The sequence below is a fragment of the Manis pentadactyla genome, chromosome 15 (assembly GCF_030020395.1).
Source record: "Manis pentadactyla isolate mManPen7 chromosome 15, mManPen7.hap1, whole genome shotgun sequence".
NCBI classification, from domain to species: Eukaryota; Metazoa; Chordata; class Mammalia; order Pholidota; family Manidae; genus Manis; species Manis pentadactyla.
Genome location: NC_080033.1, coordinates 15,531,396 through 15,550,431, shown reverse-complemented (window position 1 = coordinate 15,550,431; position 19,036 = coordinate 15,531,396). Strand labels below are relative to the sequence as shown.

Here is a 19,036-nt window from a genome sequence, read left to right as displayed (position 1 = left end):
TCCAGGACGCTGTCTGCGTTTCCTACGTCAGAAAGGGTGAGTCGGGTCCGCGCCGAAGGCTCAGCGGGAGCACGCGGGGCTGCAGCTACTCGCAAGTCTGAGGCCCGGCTGGACGCTGAGAGTTGCCAGAGCAGCTGTTTCTGGAGGGTCCAGGCAGGGCGCTGAGAGGAATCAATCTTGGATCCCGCTCTGGACCACATTTCCCAGAGGGCCAGGTGGTCAGTCGCTCTTCTCGCAGAAACTGGAACGTTTCGTCACGCCTGGCGGGACCGTTGGATCCGTGAGAGATACTGGGCTCCGGGAGATCCGGCTCAGCTGTGCGGTTGCGACTCCTGAGCCAGGGAAGGCCCAAGTTGAGGAGACCGGCAGCCGGTACGAGCGGAGTGTACCTAGCCTGTGCGGGCAGAACGGCCTGAAGAAGGGAGGTTGTGGTTTTGTCTATGAGTGAAATGTGACACTGCGACCTGTGTGCGGATTTGGGGTGCCTTTCATTGTGAGGTTGTCTGTGTGTCCCTGTGGTGGTGTGTGATTGTAAATCTGCGGTTTTAAGAAACTTAGGTAGTGGGTTTGTGGTTCTGTGTTACCGTTGTGTGACTGTGTGGGTGTGGAGTGCGTGTCCCCTTGGTTTAAGTATGACATCGTTTAAGTATGTGGCACTGTGTGAATGGGTGTGGGGCCCCTGTCAATTGTGAAACTGCGACTCCAGAACTCTGTCCCCAGGAAACCTCTGTGGGGTTTGGTTAGATTGCACCCCCTCGACAGCAGTGACCCTCAACAGCAGTGACCCTCAACAGCAGTGACTTCAGCTTTTTTTCCCTGAGGCACTGGGACTGGACAGGATACCCTTTTTCCTGTGATCTCCATTTCCTCTGTGGGGGATGGAGGTGGGGTTGGGGATGATGTCTGACCTGACCAATTTAGGCAACAAGAAAAACCTAGTATCTCACAATTACTTTTTTCCTCTCCCAGTTCTTCCCTTGTCCAGATGAGGCACACAGAAGAGAAGAATGCATAATGAACTTCTACAAGCAGTGTCCAAGGTGTGCTGGGTTTCCTCTTTCCTTTCCTTTTTTGAGAGTTAATACTTAATAAAGGCACATAACTTGATTATAGGTTCCTTTAATTTATACATTAGCAAAAAAGATAGTTGGGCCTGGTATTAAAGCCCAAAAGGCCCATATACTGTATACTGTTCACTTACTTGGAAAATGGCTCCACTTATGTTTGCTGACTTTTTTTCCTTTTAAATGCCGTATTTATGATTTTAAAATAAAATCATGGTTATTCTAAAGATTCCAAAAACAGAATTGACAACAACAAATAAATGTGATCACTTAAATAACTAGTGTTAATATGTTGATATATTTTTTTTTTCCAAAATCAAAATTATACTTCATTTACTGTATTGTATCTTACATTTTCACTAAAACGTGTCATTTTCTGATCTCATCAAATAGTCTTTGTGAATACAAATTTCAAAGATACATACTATTTCTTTGTATGAATGAGTTATGGTTTATTCTTCAAATCAGTTGTGTCAGACTTTGAAATCTTAATGTATTTATTTATACTCACACATATATATACAGTAGATTTGAATTTGGATTTCCGTGATTGATAATGAGATTGAATAGTTTCTTATGTTCATTGGTTATTAGGGTTTCTTCTTTTGTGACATACCTATTCAAATCTTTTACCCATTGTTTTTGAATGATCTCTTACTGATTCACAGGAGTTCTTTATATAATCTGGGTGTAGGTCCTTTATTGATTATATTTTTCTATTTAGATTGTTTTGTAACTTCTTTAAGGTGCTTTTATGAATAGAAGTCCTAACTTTAACATAGTCGAGTTTGTCAATTTTTTTGGTTGGTACTTTTTGTCATGCAAATATTCTATGTTTATGCTTAAAGCTAAAGTTTTGCCTTTCCTGTGTTTAAATTCAGCCTACCTCTAACTGGCTTTTATGTATGATATAAAGTGGGAATCAAGTTTTTTTCCCCTTTATAAATACTGTTTTCTCAACACTGTATATTAGAAAATGCATTGTATTCCTACTGGAAATACATCCAATATGTATAAATGCAGGTATTTCCAGTGTCCATATGTACACAGATTTGTTTATGAACTCTTTATCTCTTCTGTTTATCTATTTGTATATCCCTGTGTCATCACCGTCTTAATTGTTCTAGCTCCTCCCCCCTTTGCAGATGATGTGGCTTTTATTCCTCTGTCTGTTTTAAGTCTTTTTCTCAGTTTTTTTGTTTATTGTAATTTTAGAATAATCTGTCTAATTGTGTCTAAGTTTTATTTATCTGCTTGGGATTTTCAAATTTGTGGATTAGTGTCTTTTATTAGTTCAAGGAAATCCTCATCTATCTTCAAAATTTCCCCAACTGTATTCACTCTTAACTCTTCTCAGGCTCTAATTAAACATAGGTTAGAATTTCTCATTATTTCTTTTTTTTGTCTGTTCATCTCTTTTTGGTTTTTAGGGTTGATATTTATCAGAGGAACCTTGCCTTTTCTTAGGAGGTGGTGAAGGACATGGCAGGTAGCTAGTTGGATTCTTCTCTCAACTAGTAGTAAAAATATTCCGTTGTATTTCGACACTTCTGATCTTGGGGAACTCACTAAATCATAAGGTTATCCATTCACCTTATGATTTATCTGAAAACTAAAGTGTGCCAAAAGTAGAGAGCTCCAAGTAGGGATAGTGTTTTCTCAAGATAAAAATTTAGAACTCTTAGTTTAAAAAATTATGTGTGTTTGGTACAGAGGCAAAGAGAATCAGGTTAAGAATCAGTCTCCCCAAACCTATTCAGTTTAGTGCCTTTCTGTCTGAATTTCTTTAGGCGAGAGCCGAGTCTTTCCAGTCCTCCCCTGTGCCAAAGCTCAGAGTATCTGGTTCCCTTCTTCCATCAGCCTTTAATTACACTCATCATCTCCACAGTGAAGATTGTTGCCTAATTTTAGTGGAAATAACTCTAGGGAGGAAGTATGCTATAGTAGAAAATATATTTTAAAAGGAATAAAATGAATTTTCTTGTCAGAAGCTAACCTAATGTTTAATCAGGAAATATTTGAAGCATTCCTCATAGAATCAGAAAAGAGGACATATACCATCACCAATGTTGTTTAACATTGTTCTGTAAGTATTAACCAAAACACTTAGACAAGAGAAAAAATTAGGTTAAAAGTAGGAAAGGGTATATAAGATTATCACTTTTTGCAGATGATATGACTGTATATCTGGAAAGCCAGCACTTGAAAATAAGCAGGGCTCCATAGGAAGCAAGCAAAAGAAATTATTTTCCCCATAGTTTCCACTCTCAACTCTCTCTTTGGGCTAATTTTTATGTAGCCCTGGATAAAAACTTATGCAGTCCCTGTAATTGTTTTGATCAGTTTGCTACCCTTTGGTTGTTTTCAGCAATAAGTTCAGTTTCATTTTACCAACTACAGCTTCTAGTTGAGTGTAATAATATGTAAGTTTCATTTAAAGCCTTTTCTCTGAGCTCAGGCTTGCTTTAAGCTAGAAGCTTGCAGAGTGAAAAGGGGGCTTTGCTAAGCTTCTTCATTTCCTCAATCTGAACTTCTCTTTCTCCCACCCAGTAGGCAGTTTCTGGATCCTATGTGATTGCAACAGGGGTAGGGAAGAGGAGGTAAGGAGAAGAGTCTTACTTGACTGGTGCTGTTATTTTAGTCTTGGTCTCTATTGCTTTTATGGATGTTCAATACTGATCATTTTCTTACTGGGTGCTTTTTGGGATTCTCAGAGCAGTCCCTGCTAGAAGTCTGGAATTGCATTTTCCTGTAATGTGGGCAGTGTATCTCCTTGAAATGGCTACTTTTAATACCTGTCTTACACTTGGGCATTCGGTGACCCACAGCTTTGTTGGGGGTCACATTGTCCCTCCATTTCATATGAAGTCTATAAAGGAGAATAGATGCCAATCCCTGTGTGTTCTGAACTCCGTGGAACAGAGCAAAAATTCTAAACAATCTCAGTATTACATTTTGGACCCTGGAGTCCAAAGGGGTCCCCTTGGTTGGTCTAAGATGAAGGGGATGTAACCTGACTTCTATGAGATGGAAATATGTGTCATTTTCCAAACAACAACAAATTCTTGGACACCAGTTGGGTTCCCACAATTCAATTCAGTTCTGACACTAACTACTCATAGTTAACACCCCTCAGGTTAAGGGACTGAGTTTCACAAACTGCCCTACTCAGACACCATCCCTGAGTCTTGGGTGTCCCCAAAGCATTGTACTCATGCACAGCAGACCACAAATTCAGGCATTCCCATGATCTCCATTCATGTTCAGTAATTTATTACAACAACTCAATGACTCAAGAAAGTACTATATTTACTGTCAGTTTTATTATAAAGGATACAACTAAGGTACAGAAATGGAAGAAATGCATAGGGCAAGGTACGGGAGGGAAGACCATATCTGGAAAGGATCTTAAGGATATTTCTTAACAAAATGTCTGAAATGAAATATTTTCATTTTCAGCAATATTTATTGTTAAAAATTCTACCACCAGTAAAATTATAAAAGTTAAAGAATTTATATTAACAGGGCGTAATTCTTATGTAACAGTCATAAGAGAACTATACTTTTCAAGAAATTTAAATTATGCTCTTATCTAAGATAGTGATATTTTAAATAAGTGTTTAAACAATTTTGTATTAAAAACTCAAGAAATGTTACAAGACTTAATGAAAAAGCAGGGCTTTGTCCCAATACACAGTCTTACTCCACTCAGGTGGCTATCTTCAACTCTTTTTCTATTTCTCTTGGCATTTTTCCTATATTTATAATTAATAGTCCTATATTGCTGTTTTTTGATAGACATTTCCTAGTGAATTCTTTGAGGTAAATATAGATTGAGATGTCCCATACTGCATTCCTTACTTCCTGTCCGTGTGAGAGTTGTATCACAATTTTTCTTAAAACATTGATATCCATGCAGTCAGCAACTTGCAGAAATTGTTGATCTGAGCCAAGTAGTATACTAGATCCCAGACTGTTTTTAGTAGTCTTTTTTTTTGAGAGTAAATTGCTTTGTTTCTTCAATTGCCTCATTCCATACATATGTTGCTAATTTTTTCACCCAAATCCACCAACACTGCTGTCAGTTTTCAAAATTTTATCAATTATTTCATAAAGTATTCTATCAATCATTAATGCAATCAATAATATTTTCCATGTGATGAAACATATTAGCTCTTTATTTTTCCTTGGAGACCTCTTTCCCATAGTCCTTTGTCCTCCTGTTCTTAGAGGTCTGTTGCCAGATACTGTCTTGGGACTTCCTTTTTTCAGTTATACTGGAACTTGTTTCACCATTCTCATGTTAGTTTTCTTAGTTCTGAATATAATACTTTTTTCTTAATTTACTCCCTAGTTTTGGTGGCGTACATATGCCAGTAGATTCCTCAGAAAAGCTACAAGGGAGATCATTTTATTCCCTGAAGATCTAGAATTGTCTGGACAATCTTCACATTTGCTTGGTACTTTATCTTGCTTGGTATATTGACACTAGCTTTGACCAGGTATAGAATTCAAGGCAAGTATTCATTTCCCTTTGTAATATTAAAGGAATCACTTTGTTTCTTATTTCAAATGGTGCTGTTGAGAAGTCCATTGCCATTCTGATTCCTGAAAATTTTTATGCAACCCAAGTTTTTTTCTGGAAGCTTTTAGAAAGTTCTGTTGTTCCCTGTTACTCTGAAATTTTACTCCAAAATATATCATAAGATGTTTTTTTAAAGTATAAAGAAAATCTGGGAAAAGGGAAAGAATTCATGCTTAAGCAGACTTAATATGACCAGGCAGTGACCTGCATGTTTACCATTTCATTTCTTTTTTTTTTTAATTTTTTTTATTTTTATTTTTTAGATAATTATTTTTTATTGAAGGGTAGTTGACACACAGTATTACATTACATTAGTTTCAGGTGTACAACACAGTGATTCAACATTTATATACATGATAATTCTAAGTACCAGCTATCACCATACCAAGTTGTTACAATATTTTGACTATATTCCTTATGCTATACATTACATCCCGGTTGCTTATTTATTTTACAATTGGAAGTGTGTACTTTTTCTTGGTTGTTGTTGTTAGGGCATCTCTCATATTTATTGATCAAATGGTTGTTAACAACAATAAAATTCTGTATAGGGGAGTCAATGCTCAATGCACAATCATTAATCCACCCCAAGCCTAATTTTCGTCAGTCTCCAATCTTCTGAAGCATAACGAACAAGTTCTTACATGGAGAACAAATTCTTACATAGTGAATAAGTTACATGGTGAACAGTACAAGGACAGTCATCACAGAAACTTTTGGTTTTGCTCATGCATTATGAACTATAAACAGTCAGTTCAAATATGAATACACATTTGATTTTTATATTGATATACTGATATATATTTTATATATGAATACACATTTGATTTATATGTGGATACCACATTTCTCTCTTTATTATTTTTAATAAGATGCTGAAGTGGTAGGTAGATACAACATAAAGGTAGAAAACATAGTTTAGTGTTGTAAGAGAGCAAATGTAGATGATCAGGTGTGTGCCTGTAGACTATGTGTTAATCCAAGCTAGACAAGGGCAATAAAACATCCACATATGCAGAAGATTTCTCTCAGAACAGGGGGGGTGAGGTTCTAAGCCTCACCTCTGTTGATCCCCAATTTCTCACCTGATGACCCCCCTGTGACTGTGCCTGTCTTAGGTTGTTCCTCCCTTGAGGAATCTTACCCGTCTCTGGCTAAGCAGTCATCTTCCGGGGCCATACAGGGAAATGTTAAGTTGGTAAGTGAGAGAGAAGCCTTATTGTTTGAAATGGTTAGCTTTTTATTTCTTTGCATATTTATGCCCTGTGGCTTCTATGCCCAGCATTTGTCTTGAGGTATCTTTACCACTTGGAGGAGTTATGATACTCGGTAAATTTGATATGAGGCACGAATTCTATTTAAGAATTCGTTGTAATTAGGAAGGAAGAAGAAAAGCTATAGAAGTAGCAGGCGGAAGAAAACATGGGAAGATTGATTATTTCTTTGACATATCTTCTTGTAGAGTAACTTCAGCATGTATATATTTTAAGCTACTACTTAAATTGCGCACACACATTAACATAATAGGAGTATAGTTACATAACCAAAGCATACCTGTAATTACCAGCCATCTCCAGTGAAACCAAGAAAACCAGTTAGGCACCCTAGGCATTTGTGAAAACTTATCAATGATATGATGGTTATTATCTAACTGAATTTGAATAGTTTGAGAAAAATCAGACAAATTAAAACAACCCATTCCTGGGCACTGTTCACATCCCATATGTTCTTTTAACAGTAAATAGTCTGTAGTTGTAAGATTTTGGAGCGCTACAATTTGCACTTCTCCTAATTCTTGGTTGAGTTCCAACAGTATAGATCCAGTCAAATTTGTTGTTTTACTGTATGCACAGGCCAGCTTAGATATCTCCTTCATTCCCATGGCAAGTCCAGGAGCTGGTGGGATGAGTGCATCTACAGCTGTAGCAGTGCGTGGATCTTTGTTGGGGTTTTTTGATGATCATCTTCTGGCATGAGTCTTCCCGAGAGTGCTGATGTTGGAAGTTCTCTTTCATATCGTTTCTTAGTTCATTTTCGGGGTAGCCAAATTAGGCTTTGATCCTCTGTATAAACACAAACAGACCCTTTGCCTACACTTTTATATGTCCTTTATATCATTGTGTAGAACTCATTAGAGGTCACCACATAGGAACTGCATTTTTTTTTTTTTTTAATCATTAATCTACACTTACATGACGAATACTTTGTTTACTAGGCTCTCCCCTATACCAGGTCCCCCCTATATACTCCTTTACAAACACTGTCCATCAGCGTAGCAACCTGTTGTAGAATCACTACTTGTCTTCTCTGGGTTGTACAGCCCTCCCCTTTCTCCCACCCCGCTATGGATGCTAATCTTAATACCCCCCTACTTCTCCCCCCCTTATCCCTCCCTACCCACCCATCCTCCCCAGTCCCTTTCCCTTTGGTACCTGTTAGTCCATTCTTGAGTTCTGTGATTCTGCTGCTGTTTTGTTCCTTCAGTTTTTCCTTTGTTCTTATATTCCACAGATGAGTGAAATCATTTGGTATTTCTCTTTCTCTGCTTGGCTTGTTTCACTGAGCAAAATACCCTCCAGCTCCATCCATGTTGCTGCAAATGGTTGGATTTGCCCTTTTCTTATGGCTGAGTAGTATTCCATTGTGTATATGTACCACATCTTCTTTATCCATTCATCTATCGATGGACATTTAGGTTGCTTCCAATTCTTGGCTATTGTAAATAGTGCTGCGATAAACATAGGGGTGCACTGATCTTTCTCATACTTGATTGCTGCATTCTTAGGGTAAATTCCTAGGAGTGCAATTCCTGGGTCAAATGGTAAGTCTGTTTTGAGCATTTTGATGTACCTCCATACTGCTTTCCACAATGGTTGAACAAGTTTACATTCCCACCAGCAGTGTAGGAGGGTTCCCCTTTCTCCACAGCCTCGCCAACATTTGTTGTTGTTTGTCTTTTGGATGGCAGCCATCCTTACTGGTGTGAGGTGATACCTCATTGTAGTTTTAATTTGCATTTCTCTGATAATTAGCGATGTGGAGCATCTTTTCATGTGTCTGTTGGCCATCTGTATTTCTTTTTTGGAGAACCGTCTGTTCAGTTCCTTTGCCCATTTTTTAATTGGGTTATTTGTTTTTTGTTTGTTGAGGCGTGTGAGCTCTTTATATATTCTGGACGTCAAGCATTTATCGGATGTGTCATTTTCAAAGATATTCTCCCATACTGTAGGGTTTCTTTTTGTTCTATTGATGGTGTTTTTTGCTGTACAGAAGCTTTTCAGCTTAATATAGTCCCACTTGTTCATTTTTGCTGTTGTTTTCCTTGCCCGGGGAGATATGTTCAAGAAGAGGTCACTCATGTTTATGTCTAAGAGGTTTGTGCCTATGTTTTCTTCCAAGAGTTTAATGGTTTCATGACTTACATTCAGGTCTTTGATCCATTTTGAGTTTACTTTTGTATATGGGGTTAGACGATGGTCCAGTTTCGTTCTCCTACATGTAGCTGTCCAGTTTTGCCAGCACCATCTGTTGAAGAGACTGTCATTTCGCCATTGTATGTCCATGGCTCCTTTATCAAATATTAATTGACCATATATGTCTGAGTTAATGTCTGGATTCTCTAGTCTGTTCCATTGGTCTGTGGCTCTGTTCTTGTGCCAGTACCAAATTGTCTTGATTACTATGGCTTTATAATAGAGCTTGAAGTTGGGGAGTGAGATCCCCCCTACTTTATTCTTCTTTCTCAGGATTGCTTTGGCTATTCGGGGTCTTTGGTGGTTCCATATGAATTTTTGAATTATTTGTTCCAGTTCATTGAAGAATGTTGCTGGTAGTTTCATAGGGATTGCATCAAATCTGTATATTGCTTTGGGCAGGATGGCCATTTTGGCGATATTAATTCTTCCTAGCCATGAGCATGGGATGCGTTTCCATCTGTTAGTGTCCCCTTTAATTTCTTTTAAGAGTGACTTGTAGTTTTCAGAATATAAGTCTTTCACTTCTTTGGTTAGGTTTATTCCTAGGTATTTTATTTTTTTTGATGCAATTGTGAATGGAGTTGTTTTCCTGATTTCTCTTTCTGTTGGTTCATTGTTGGTATATAGGAAAGCCACAGATTTCTGTGTGTTGATTTTGTATCCTGCAACTTTGCTGTATTCCGATATCAGTTCTAGTAGTTCTGGGGTGGAGTCTTTAGGGTTTTTTATGTACAGTATCATGTCATCTGCAAATAGTGACAGTTTGACTTCTTCTTTGCCAATCTGGATTCCTTGTATTTTTTTGTTTTGTCTGATTGCCGTGGCTAGGACCTCTAGTACAATGTTAAATAACAGTGGGGAGAGTGGGCATCCCTGTCTAGTTCCCGATCTCAGCGGAAATGCTTTCAGCTTCTCGCTATTTAATATAATGTTGGCTGTGGGTTTTTCATAGATGGCCTTTATTATGTTGAGGTACTTGCCCTCTATTCCCATTTTGCTGAGAGTTTTTATCATGAATGGATGTTGAACTTTGTCAAATGCTTTTTCAGCATCTATGGAGATGATCATGTGGTTTTTGTCTTTCTTTTTGTTGATGTGGTGGATGATATTGATGGACTTTCGAATGTTGTGCCATCCTTGCATCCCTGGGATGAATCCCACTTGGTCATGGTGTACGATGGTTTTGATGTATTTTTGAATTCGGTTTGCTAAAATTTTGTTGAGTATTTTTGCGTCTACGTTCATCAGGGATATTGGTCTATAGTTTTCTTTTTTGGTGGTTTCTTTGCCTGGTTTTGGTATTAGGGTGATGTTAGCTTCATAGAATGAGTTTGGGAGTATCCCCTCCTCTTCTATTTCTTGGAAAACTTTAAGGAGAGTGGGTATTATGTCTTCCCTGTATGTCTGATAAAATTCCGAGGTAAATCCATCTGGCCCGGGGGTTTTGTTCTTTGGTAGTTTTTTGATTACCGCTTCAATTTCGTTGCTGGTAATTGGTCTGTTTAGATTTTCTGTTTCTTTTTGGGTCAGTCTTGGAAGGTTGTATTTTTCTAGGAAGTTGTCCATTTCTCCTAGGTTTCCCAGCTTGTTAGCATATAGGTTTTCATAGTAGTCTCTAATAATTCTTTGTATTTCTGCGGGATCTGTTGTGATTTTTCCTTTCTCATTTCTGATACTGTTGATTTGTGTTGACTCTCTTTTCCTCTTAATAAGTCTGGCTAGAGGCTTATCTATTTTGTTTATTTTCTCGAAGAACCAGCTCTTGGTTTCATTGATTTTTGCTATTGTTTTATTCTTCTCAATTTTATTTATTTCTTCTCTGATCTTAATTATGTCCCTCCTTCTGCTGACCTTAGGCCTCATTTGTTCTTCTTTTTCCAATTTTGATAGTTGTGACATTAGACCGTTCATTTGGGATTGCTCTTCCTTTTTTAAATATGCTTGGAGTGCTATATACTTTCCTCTTAAGACTGCTTTTGCTGCGTCCCACAGAAGTTGGGGCTTAGTGTTGTTGTTGTCATTTGTTTCCATATATTGCTGGATCTCCATTTTGATTTGGTCATTGATCCATTGATTATTTAGGAGCGTGTTGTTTAGCCTCCATGTGTTTGTGAGCCTTTTTGCTTTCTTTGAACAGTTTATTTCTAGTTTAATGCCTTTGTGGTCTGAAAAGTTGGTTGGTAGGTTTTCAATCTTTTGGAATTTACTGAGGCTCTTTTTGTGTCCTAGTATGTGGTCTATTCTGGAGAATGTTCCATGTGCACTTGAGAAGAACGTGTATCCTGTTGCTTTTGGATGTAGAGTTCTATAGATGTCTATTAGGTCCATCTGTTCTAGTGTGTTGTTCAGTGCCTCTGTGTCCTTACTTATTTTCTGTCTGGTGGATCTGTCCTTTGGAGTGAGTGGTGTGTTGAAGTCTCCTAGAATGAATGCATTGCATTCTATTTCCTCCTTTAGTTCTGTTAATATTTGTTTCAGGTATGTTGGTGCTCCTGTATTGGGTGCATATATATTTATAATGGTTATATCCTCTTGATGGACTGAGCCCTTTATCATTATGTAATGTCCTTCTTTGTCTTTTGTTACTTTCTTTATTTTGAAGTCTGTTTTGTCTGATACCAGAATTGCAACACCTGCTTTCTTCTCTCTGTTGTTTGCTTGAAATATCTTTTTCCATCCCTTGACTTTAAGTCTGTGCGCGTCTTTGGGTTTGAGGTGAGTCTCTTGTAAGCAGCATATGGATGGATCTTGCTTTTTTATCCATTCTATTACTCTGTGTCTTTTGATTGGTGCATTCAGTCCATTTACATTTAGGGTGATTATTGAAAGGTATGAATTTATTGCCATTGCAGGCTTTAAGTTTGTGGTTACCAAAGGTTTAGGGTTAGCTTCTTTACTGTCTTACTGTCTAACTTAACTCGCTTGTTGAGCTATTATAAACACAATCTGATGATTCTTTATTTCTCTCCCTTCTTATTCCTCCTCCTCCCTTCTTCATATGTTGGGTGTTTTGTTGTGTGCTCTTTTTAGGAGTGCTCCCATCTAGAGCAGTCCCTGTAGGATGCCCTGTAGAGGTGGTTTGTGGGAGGCAAATTCCCTCAACTTTTGCTTGTCTGGGAATTGTTTAATCCCTCCTTCATATTTAAATGATATTCGTGCTGGATACAGTAGTCTTGGTTCGAGGCCCTTCTGTTTCATTGCATTAAGTATATCATGCCATTCTCTTCTGGCCTGTAGGGTTTCTGTTGAGAAGTCTGATGATAGCCTGATGGGTTTTCCTTTGTAGGTAACCTTTTTTTTCTCTCTGGCTGCTTGTAATACTTTGTCCTTGTCTTTGATCTTTGCCATTTTAATTATTATGTGTCTTGGTGTTGCCCTCCTTGGATCCCTTGTCATGGGAGTTCTGTGTACCTCTGTGGTCTGAGAGGCCATTTCTTCCCCTAGTTTGGGGAAATTTTCAGCAATTATTTCTTCAAAGACATTTTCTATCCCCTTTTCTCTCTCTACTTCTTCTGGAATGCCTATGATTCTTATATTATTTCTTTTATATTGATCACTCAGCTCTCTTAAAATTCTTTCATTCCTGGAGATCCTTTTATCTCTCTCTGCATCAGCTTCTCTGCGTTCCTGTTCTCTGTTTTCTAGTCCATTAATGGTCTCTTGCATCTCGTCCATTCTGTTTTGAAGTCCTTCCAGAGCTTGTTTTATTTCTGAATTCTCCTTCCTTAGTTCTTGCATATTTCTCTGCAAGTCCATCAGCATGGTTATGACTTTTGTTTTGAATTCTTTTTCAGGTAGACTGGCTAAATCTATCTCCCCAGATTCCTTCTCAGGGGAAGATGTAGCAGATGCCAAAGCTGTCTGGGTTAGTCTTGTCTGAATCATATTTTTTTGCCTTTTCATGTTGACAGGTGCTATTGACTGTCAGCTGGGAGGGCCAAAATTTTCACTTACTACTGGCCTTTCTTTACTGGGGCAACTGCGACCCCTAGTGGCTTGTGTTGGGTAATTGCGTGTAGAGTGGGTCTTTGTGTCTTGCCTGGCCGGGAGGGAGAAATTTCCCTTTCTGTGGGCGGAATTTGTCTCAGGCTGCTTCTCTGCTTTCGCAGCGCCCGGTGGGGTGATGGATGGGGGTGCTGCTTGACTGTTTGCCTCCGTGAGGGGTCTCAGAGCTGTTGCCCAGGGGGTTAGTGCACCCGGTTTTACCTGTAATTTCCAGCTGCTGTACTGTGACCTGGGTTGTTTCCGTCAAGCTGTTAAGTCCCTGTCCCTTTAAGACTTTCAAAAAGCCCCCGCTTTTCTTTGTCACAGGGGCATCAGCTTCGGCACCCGCTCAGAGGTCTTACCCCCTGTTCCCCCAGTATCCAGGGCCCCCTGGGCATATACTGTGTCTGCGCTCTGGCCCGGATGGCTGGGGCTGGGTGTTCGGCAGTCCTGGGCTCCGTCTCCCTCCCGCTCTGCCTATTGTTCTCCCGCCGGGAGCTGGGGGGAGGTGCGCTCGGGTCCCGCAGGGCCGGGGCTTGTATCTTACCCCTTTCACCAGTCGCTGGGTTCTCGCTGGTGTAGCTGCAGTCTGGCCACTGTCCTGCGTCTTCTGGTCTCTCTTTTAGGGCTAGTTGTGTTTGTTGTATTTTCAAAAGTATATATGTTTTTGGGAGGAGATTCCCACTGTCCTACTCACGCCGCCATGTTGGCTCCGCCCCATTTCATTTCACTGGAAAAGTCCACTCTATCTGCATATTCCTAGGTCTATCCCTCTGTACACAGAAGATATGTCTTCTATGATATAGTAGGGTTCCAGTGCCTTTGATTTGCTTAATAATTTCTGTGCTTTTCTCTAGATCCCTCTACCACCATCACTACTACCACCTTTTTCTTCTCTCCTTCCATTGTGAAAGCATGTTTGTTGTTTCAGGGGTCAGTGATGTTCAGGGATGTATCTATAAACTTCTGTCAGGAGGAATGGGAATGCCTGGACTCTGGTCAGATGAATTTATACAAAGAAGTGATGTTGGAGAATTTCAGCAACCTGGTTTCAGTGGGTAAGGATAACTGTCCCCCCAAATTTAGAATCTGCCCCTGGGAATGTTCTCTTTTCTCCATTGTGAATTATTTGTTTCAAGTAACCAGTTAAATTTCTGCTCTCTGTACCCCAAGGAATAGTTTGAATTGGAATAGAAGAGTTGGAAATTAGCAGCTCCAGTGGGCTGCAGCTGAAGCTTCATCTTCATCTTTCTCTGGTCCTTCCTATGATGGCATCTCTTTCTTGATCACAAAGGACCTAGATTTGACTTCTGGGACACTGACAGTGTAACCATGTCCTATGTTTTTTCGTGATCAGGACTTTCCAATTCTAAGCCAGCTGTAATTTCCTTACTGGAACAAGGAAAAGAGCCCTGGATGGTTGAGAGAAAGCTGACTAGAAGCCTTTGTTCAGGTAAGTGAGAGAGGACAGGGCAATGATAATATCCATTTTTTAACTGGGTCTTTTTCCTTTTTATTAGTGAGTTTTGAGTTATTTATATAAGCTAGATACCAGTCTCTTACCAGCTATTTGATTTGCAAACATTTTGTCCTATTTAGTAGGTTGTATTTTACCCTCTTGATTTTGTCCTTTGAAGTACAGAAGTTTTAATCTTGATAAAATCCAGTTTATCTATTTTATTCTTTGTTTGCTTTGTGTTTTTGGTGTGAGCTTCCTTAAGAGCCTTCACAATTAAATGTATTAATGCCCTCTAGAAGTAGGAAAATAGTTTACACTCACCCTATTGATAGATAAAAGTTTTTGTTAATTATATCTAAAAAATAAATGAAGTCATAACAAAAACCAAAAAATAAAGAAACTTTTACTCAATTGTAGACACAAAGAGCTTTCACCTTATTTCTGCAATTTAGCCAGAGACAGAATAAAGAAAGAACTAAAGAATTTACCAATGCAGATATCCAAAGTCTTTTTTACTTTCCTGGAGACACAAGATACTACAGACAGACCTACAGGAAAGATCAAAATCCAGATTCTCTATTATCTCACTTAACATAGAATGGATCCCCAGATAACCAGAACAGACTTCGATCATCCCTGTAGAAATCACCATACCATCAGATTCCTAGTCCCTGTAACTTGCCTTGCTTGCACAAACCAGAACCAAAACGAGAGTTGGCTGCAAAACAAAACCCAAAACATTGGGGAGGAGCTGGTAGAGAGAAACAAAGTAAATGAAAATAGAGTTTTATTGCTGCTTGAGATTTACTGAGGAAGCCAAGAAAAAAAGATGCCAGGGCTTCAGTAGCCTATGAGGTACACTTCTCAAGTCACACACTTTATTGACTTCTGCAGATGAGTCTGTTTGTACATCTCAATAGGAACTTCAAAACTGTCAGAGTATATAGCATTTTCAAAACTTCAGAAGTTAAAAATGACTCTATTATAAATACATGATAAGCACATTTGAAAGATTTATTTAGCTCATTAGAGAACCAGAGGAATGGTAAAGCTGGTTCAATTTACCTAGGAGAGATTGAGTTAATATTGTCCCCAAAAGAAAGAATGCAGGAATAACATCACTAAGTCAGATACAAAAACTAATTAGTGTCTTACACGATAATTAACCTTCAGGCTACCTTTTCCACCAGACAAATAATTTTCAACTTACCAATCCTCAATTTAACATCTAACTTTAACAGAGCCTGGGCTCTGATGAGTAGTAAATGGTTAAATGAACAAAGGTACATTTCCCTAGAGAACTAAATAATCCTCTACTTGACCTGTTAGACTGGTAAGACATTGAAAAGACAGTATTCATCTTTTTGATGAATTCAAAATTCATTATTTTCTATTTTAGACTTAACAGGTTTATAAACCCAAAAGTGAGGCATGTGTATATCTGTTTAATTAAGTATTACCAGGTAGCTCTAGAGAAAAGCAGCACTAGTCAACATGTCCAGCAGTGGTGCATTAAGAGATTATGTGTCCCTACCTACACTTGTCATTATCCAGCTTTCTACTTTCCCATGTCTAATAAGTGAAAAGTGATACTAAAATGCTTTTATTTTCATTTCTAATTACTAATAAGCATGAACATTTGCTATGCTTAGTAGCTTTTTAGCTTTGTTAATAATCCTTATTAGGATTTTTATTGGGGTCAATAGTTTATTCCTGTTAATTTGCAAGTATCTTCTAGTCTACTGTGAATTTATCTATGGTATCCTTAGTTTAACATAAATCCTTAATTTTGATGTATTTTCAGTTCATGTTTTTGCTTTGTGGTTTGGACTTCAGGGATTTTATGTAAGTTATCTTTCCTTCCCTATTTTTCACAAAGATTTTCTTTTATGTTTCCTTTTAAAGTAATAGTCTTATCTTTCACATCATGTGTTTAATCCATTTAGGTGATGTTAAGCAGGGAAACAGGGATTTTTTTTTTTCACCATAAATTGAACCATTTTCCTTTTTACCATCCATTAAAGAATTTGAGCTTTCCTCATAGATTTCTTGTGCTATCTTTATTGGATGATAAATTCTTATATGGGTCTGTCATATCATCCTATTCTCTTCCTCTAGTATAGTGTCAGTACCTGAGTGTTCTTGTTTCTGGCTATCATTGATACACATTCTTATGAAAGTTTCATATGAGAAACATTTTGGTTTCTACAATCACCCATATTATCAAATCCTGCCAACATACCCCATTGCAGTCACTGTCCATCAGCGTAGTAAGATGTGATAGAGTCACTACTTGTCTTCTCTGTGCTATACTGCCTTCTCCATGAACTCCCTGCATTATGTGTGCTAATCATAATACCCCTTAATCTCCTTCTTCCTCCCTCCCCATCGTCTTTGGAGAAGTGCCTGTTCAGATCCTTTGCCCTTTTTTTTTTTTTTTTTTTTTTGAGAGGGCCTCTCTCATATTTATTGATCAAATGGTTGTTAACAACAATAAAATTCTGTATACGGGACTCAATGCACAATCATTAATCAACCCCGAGGCTAATTCTCAACAGTCTCCAATCTTCTGAAGCATAACGAACAAGTTCTTATATGGTGAACAAGTTTTTACATAGTAAGTTCTTACATGGTGAACAGTGCAAGGGCAGTCATACAGAAACTTTCGGTTTTGATCACGCATCATGAACTATAAACAATCAGGTTAGATATGATTATTCATTTGATTTTTATACTTGATTTATATGTGAATCCCACATTTCTCCCTTATTATTATTATTATTATTATTATTTTTTTTTTTTTTGTAGATAATTATTTTTTATTGAAAGGTAGTTGACAACAGTATTGCATTACATTAGTTTCAGGTGTACAACATAGTGATTCAACATTTATATACATGATAATTCTAGGTACCAGCTATCACCATACCAAGTTGTTACAATATTTTGACTATATTCCTTATGCTATACATTACATCCCGGTTACTTATTTATTTTACAATTGGAAGTATGTAATTTTTTTTGTTTGTTTGTGAGGGCATCTCTCATATTTATTGATCAAATGGTTGTTAACGACAATAAAATTCTGTATAGGGGAGTCAATGCTCAATGCACAATCATTAATCCACCCCAAGCCTAATTTTCATCAGTCTCCAATCTTCTGAGGCATAACAAACAAGTTTTTACATGTAGAACAAATTCTTACATAATGAATAAGTTACATGGTAAACAGTACAAGGGCAGTCATCACAGAAACTTTCGGTTTTGCTCATGCATTATGAACTCTAAACAGTTCAAATATGAATACTCATTTGGTTTTTATACTTGATTTATATGTGGATACCACATTTCTCTCTTTATTATTATTATTTTTAATAAAATGCTGAAGTGGTAGGTAGATACAAGATAAAGGTAGAAAATATAGTTTAGTGTTGTAAGAGAGCAAATGTAGATGATCAGGTGTGTGCCTGTAGACTATGTGTTAATCCAAGCTAGACCAGGGCAATAAAACATCCACGTATGCAGAAGATTTCTCTCAGAACAGGGGGGGTGAGGTTCTAAGCCTCACCTCTGTTGATCCCCAATTTCTCACCTGATGGCCCCCCTGCGACTGTGCCTGTCTTAGGTTGTTCCTCCCTTGAGGAATCTTACCCGTCTCTGGCTAACCAGTCATCTTCCGGGGCCATACAGGGAAATGTAGAGTTGGTAAGTGAGAGAGAAGCCTTATTGTTTGAAAAGGTTAGCTTTTTACTTCTTTGCATATTTATGCCCTGTGGCTTCTATGCCCAGCATTTGTCTTGAGGTATCTTTACCACTTGGAGGAGTTATGATACTCGGTAAATTTGATATGAGGCACGAATTCTATTTAAGGGTTGTAATTAGGAAGGAAGAAGAAAAGCTATAGAAGTAGCAGGCGGAAGAAAACATGGGAAGATTGATTATTTCTTTGACATATCTTCTTGGAGAGTAACTTCAGCATATATAGGTTTTAAGCTACTACTTAAATTGCACACACACATTAACATAATAGGAGTATAGTTACATAACCAAAGCATATCTGTAATTACCAGCCATCTCCAGTGAAACCAAGAAAACCATTAAGGCACCTTAGGCATTTGTGAAAACTTATCTATGATATGGTGGATATTGTCCAACTGAACTTGAACAGTCTGAGAGATATCAGACAAATTAAAACAACCCATTCCTGGGGACTGTTCACATGCCATATGTTCTTTTAACAGTAAATAGTCTGTAGTTGTAAGATTTTGGAGCGCTACAATTTGCACTTCTCCAAATTCTTGGTTGAGATCCAACAGTATAGATCCAGTCAAATTTGTTGTTTTACTGTATGCACAGGCCAGCTTAGATATCTCCTTCCTCATTCCCATGGCAAGTCCAGGAACTGGTGGGATGAGTGCATCTACGGCTGTAGCAGTGCGTGGATCTTTGTTGGGGTTTTTTGATGATC

The 19,036-nt window shown here is 38.1% G+C and overlaps 1 protein-coding gene across 6 annotated transcripts in view; it reads left to right on the top strand.

The window, feature by feature from the left end:
• The first annotated feature begins 28 nt into the window (after positions 1-28).
• The window catches only part of ZNF829 (zinc finger protein 829), a 62,163-nt gene continuing 43,155 nt past the window's right edge, over positions 29-19,036 (top strand). The window contains exons 1-4 of one of the 6 annotated variants that reach the window (XM_036885809.2): positions 29-372; positions 970-1,040; positions 14,041-14,167; positions 14,467-14,562. In XM_036885809.2, the coding sequence (XP_036741704.1) occupies positions 1,008-1,040; positions 14,041-14,167; positions 14,467-14,562 (256 nt within the window). In that variant the 5' untranslated portion in view covers positions 29-372; positions 970-1,007. Of the gene's footprint in view, positions 373-969; positions 1,041-14,040; positions 14,168-14,466; positions 14,563-19,036 lie in introns of those variants that run through there. The other 5 variants (XM_036885810.2, XM_036885812.2, XM_036885814.2 and 2 more) reach the window with 5 other exon arrangements.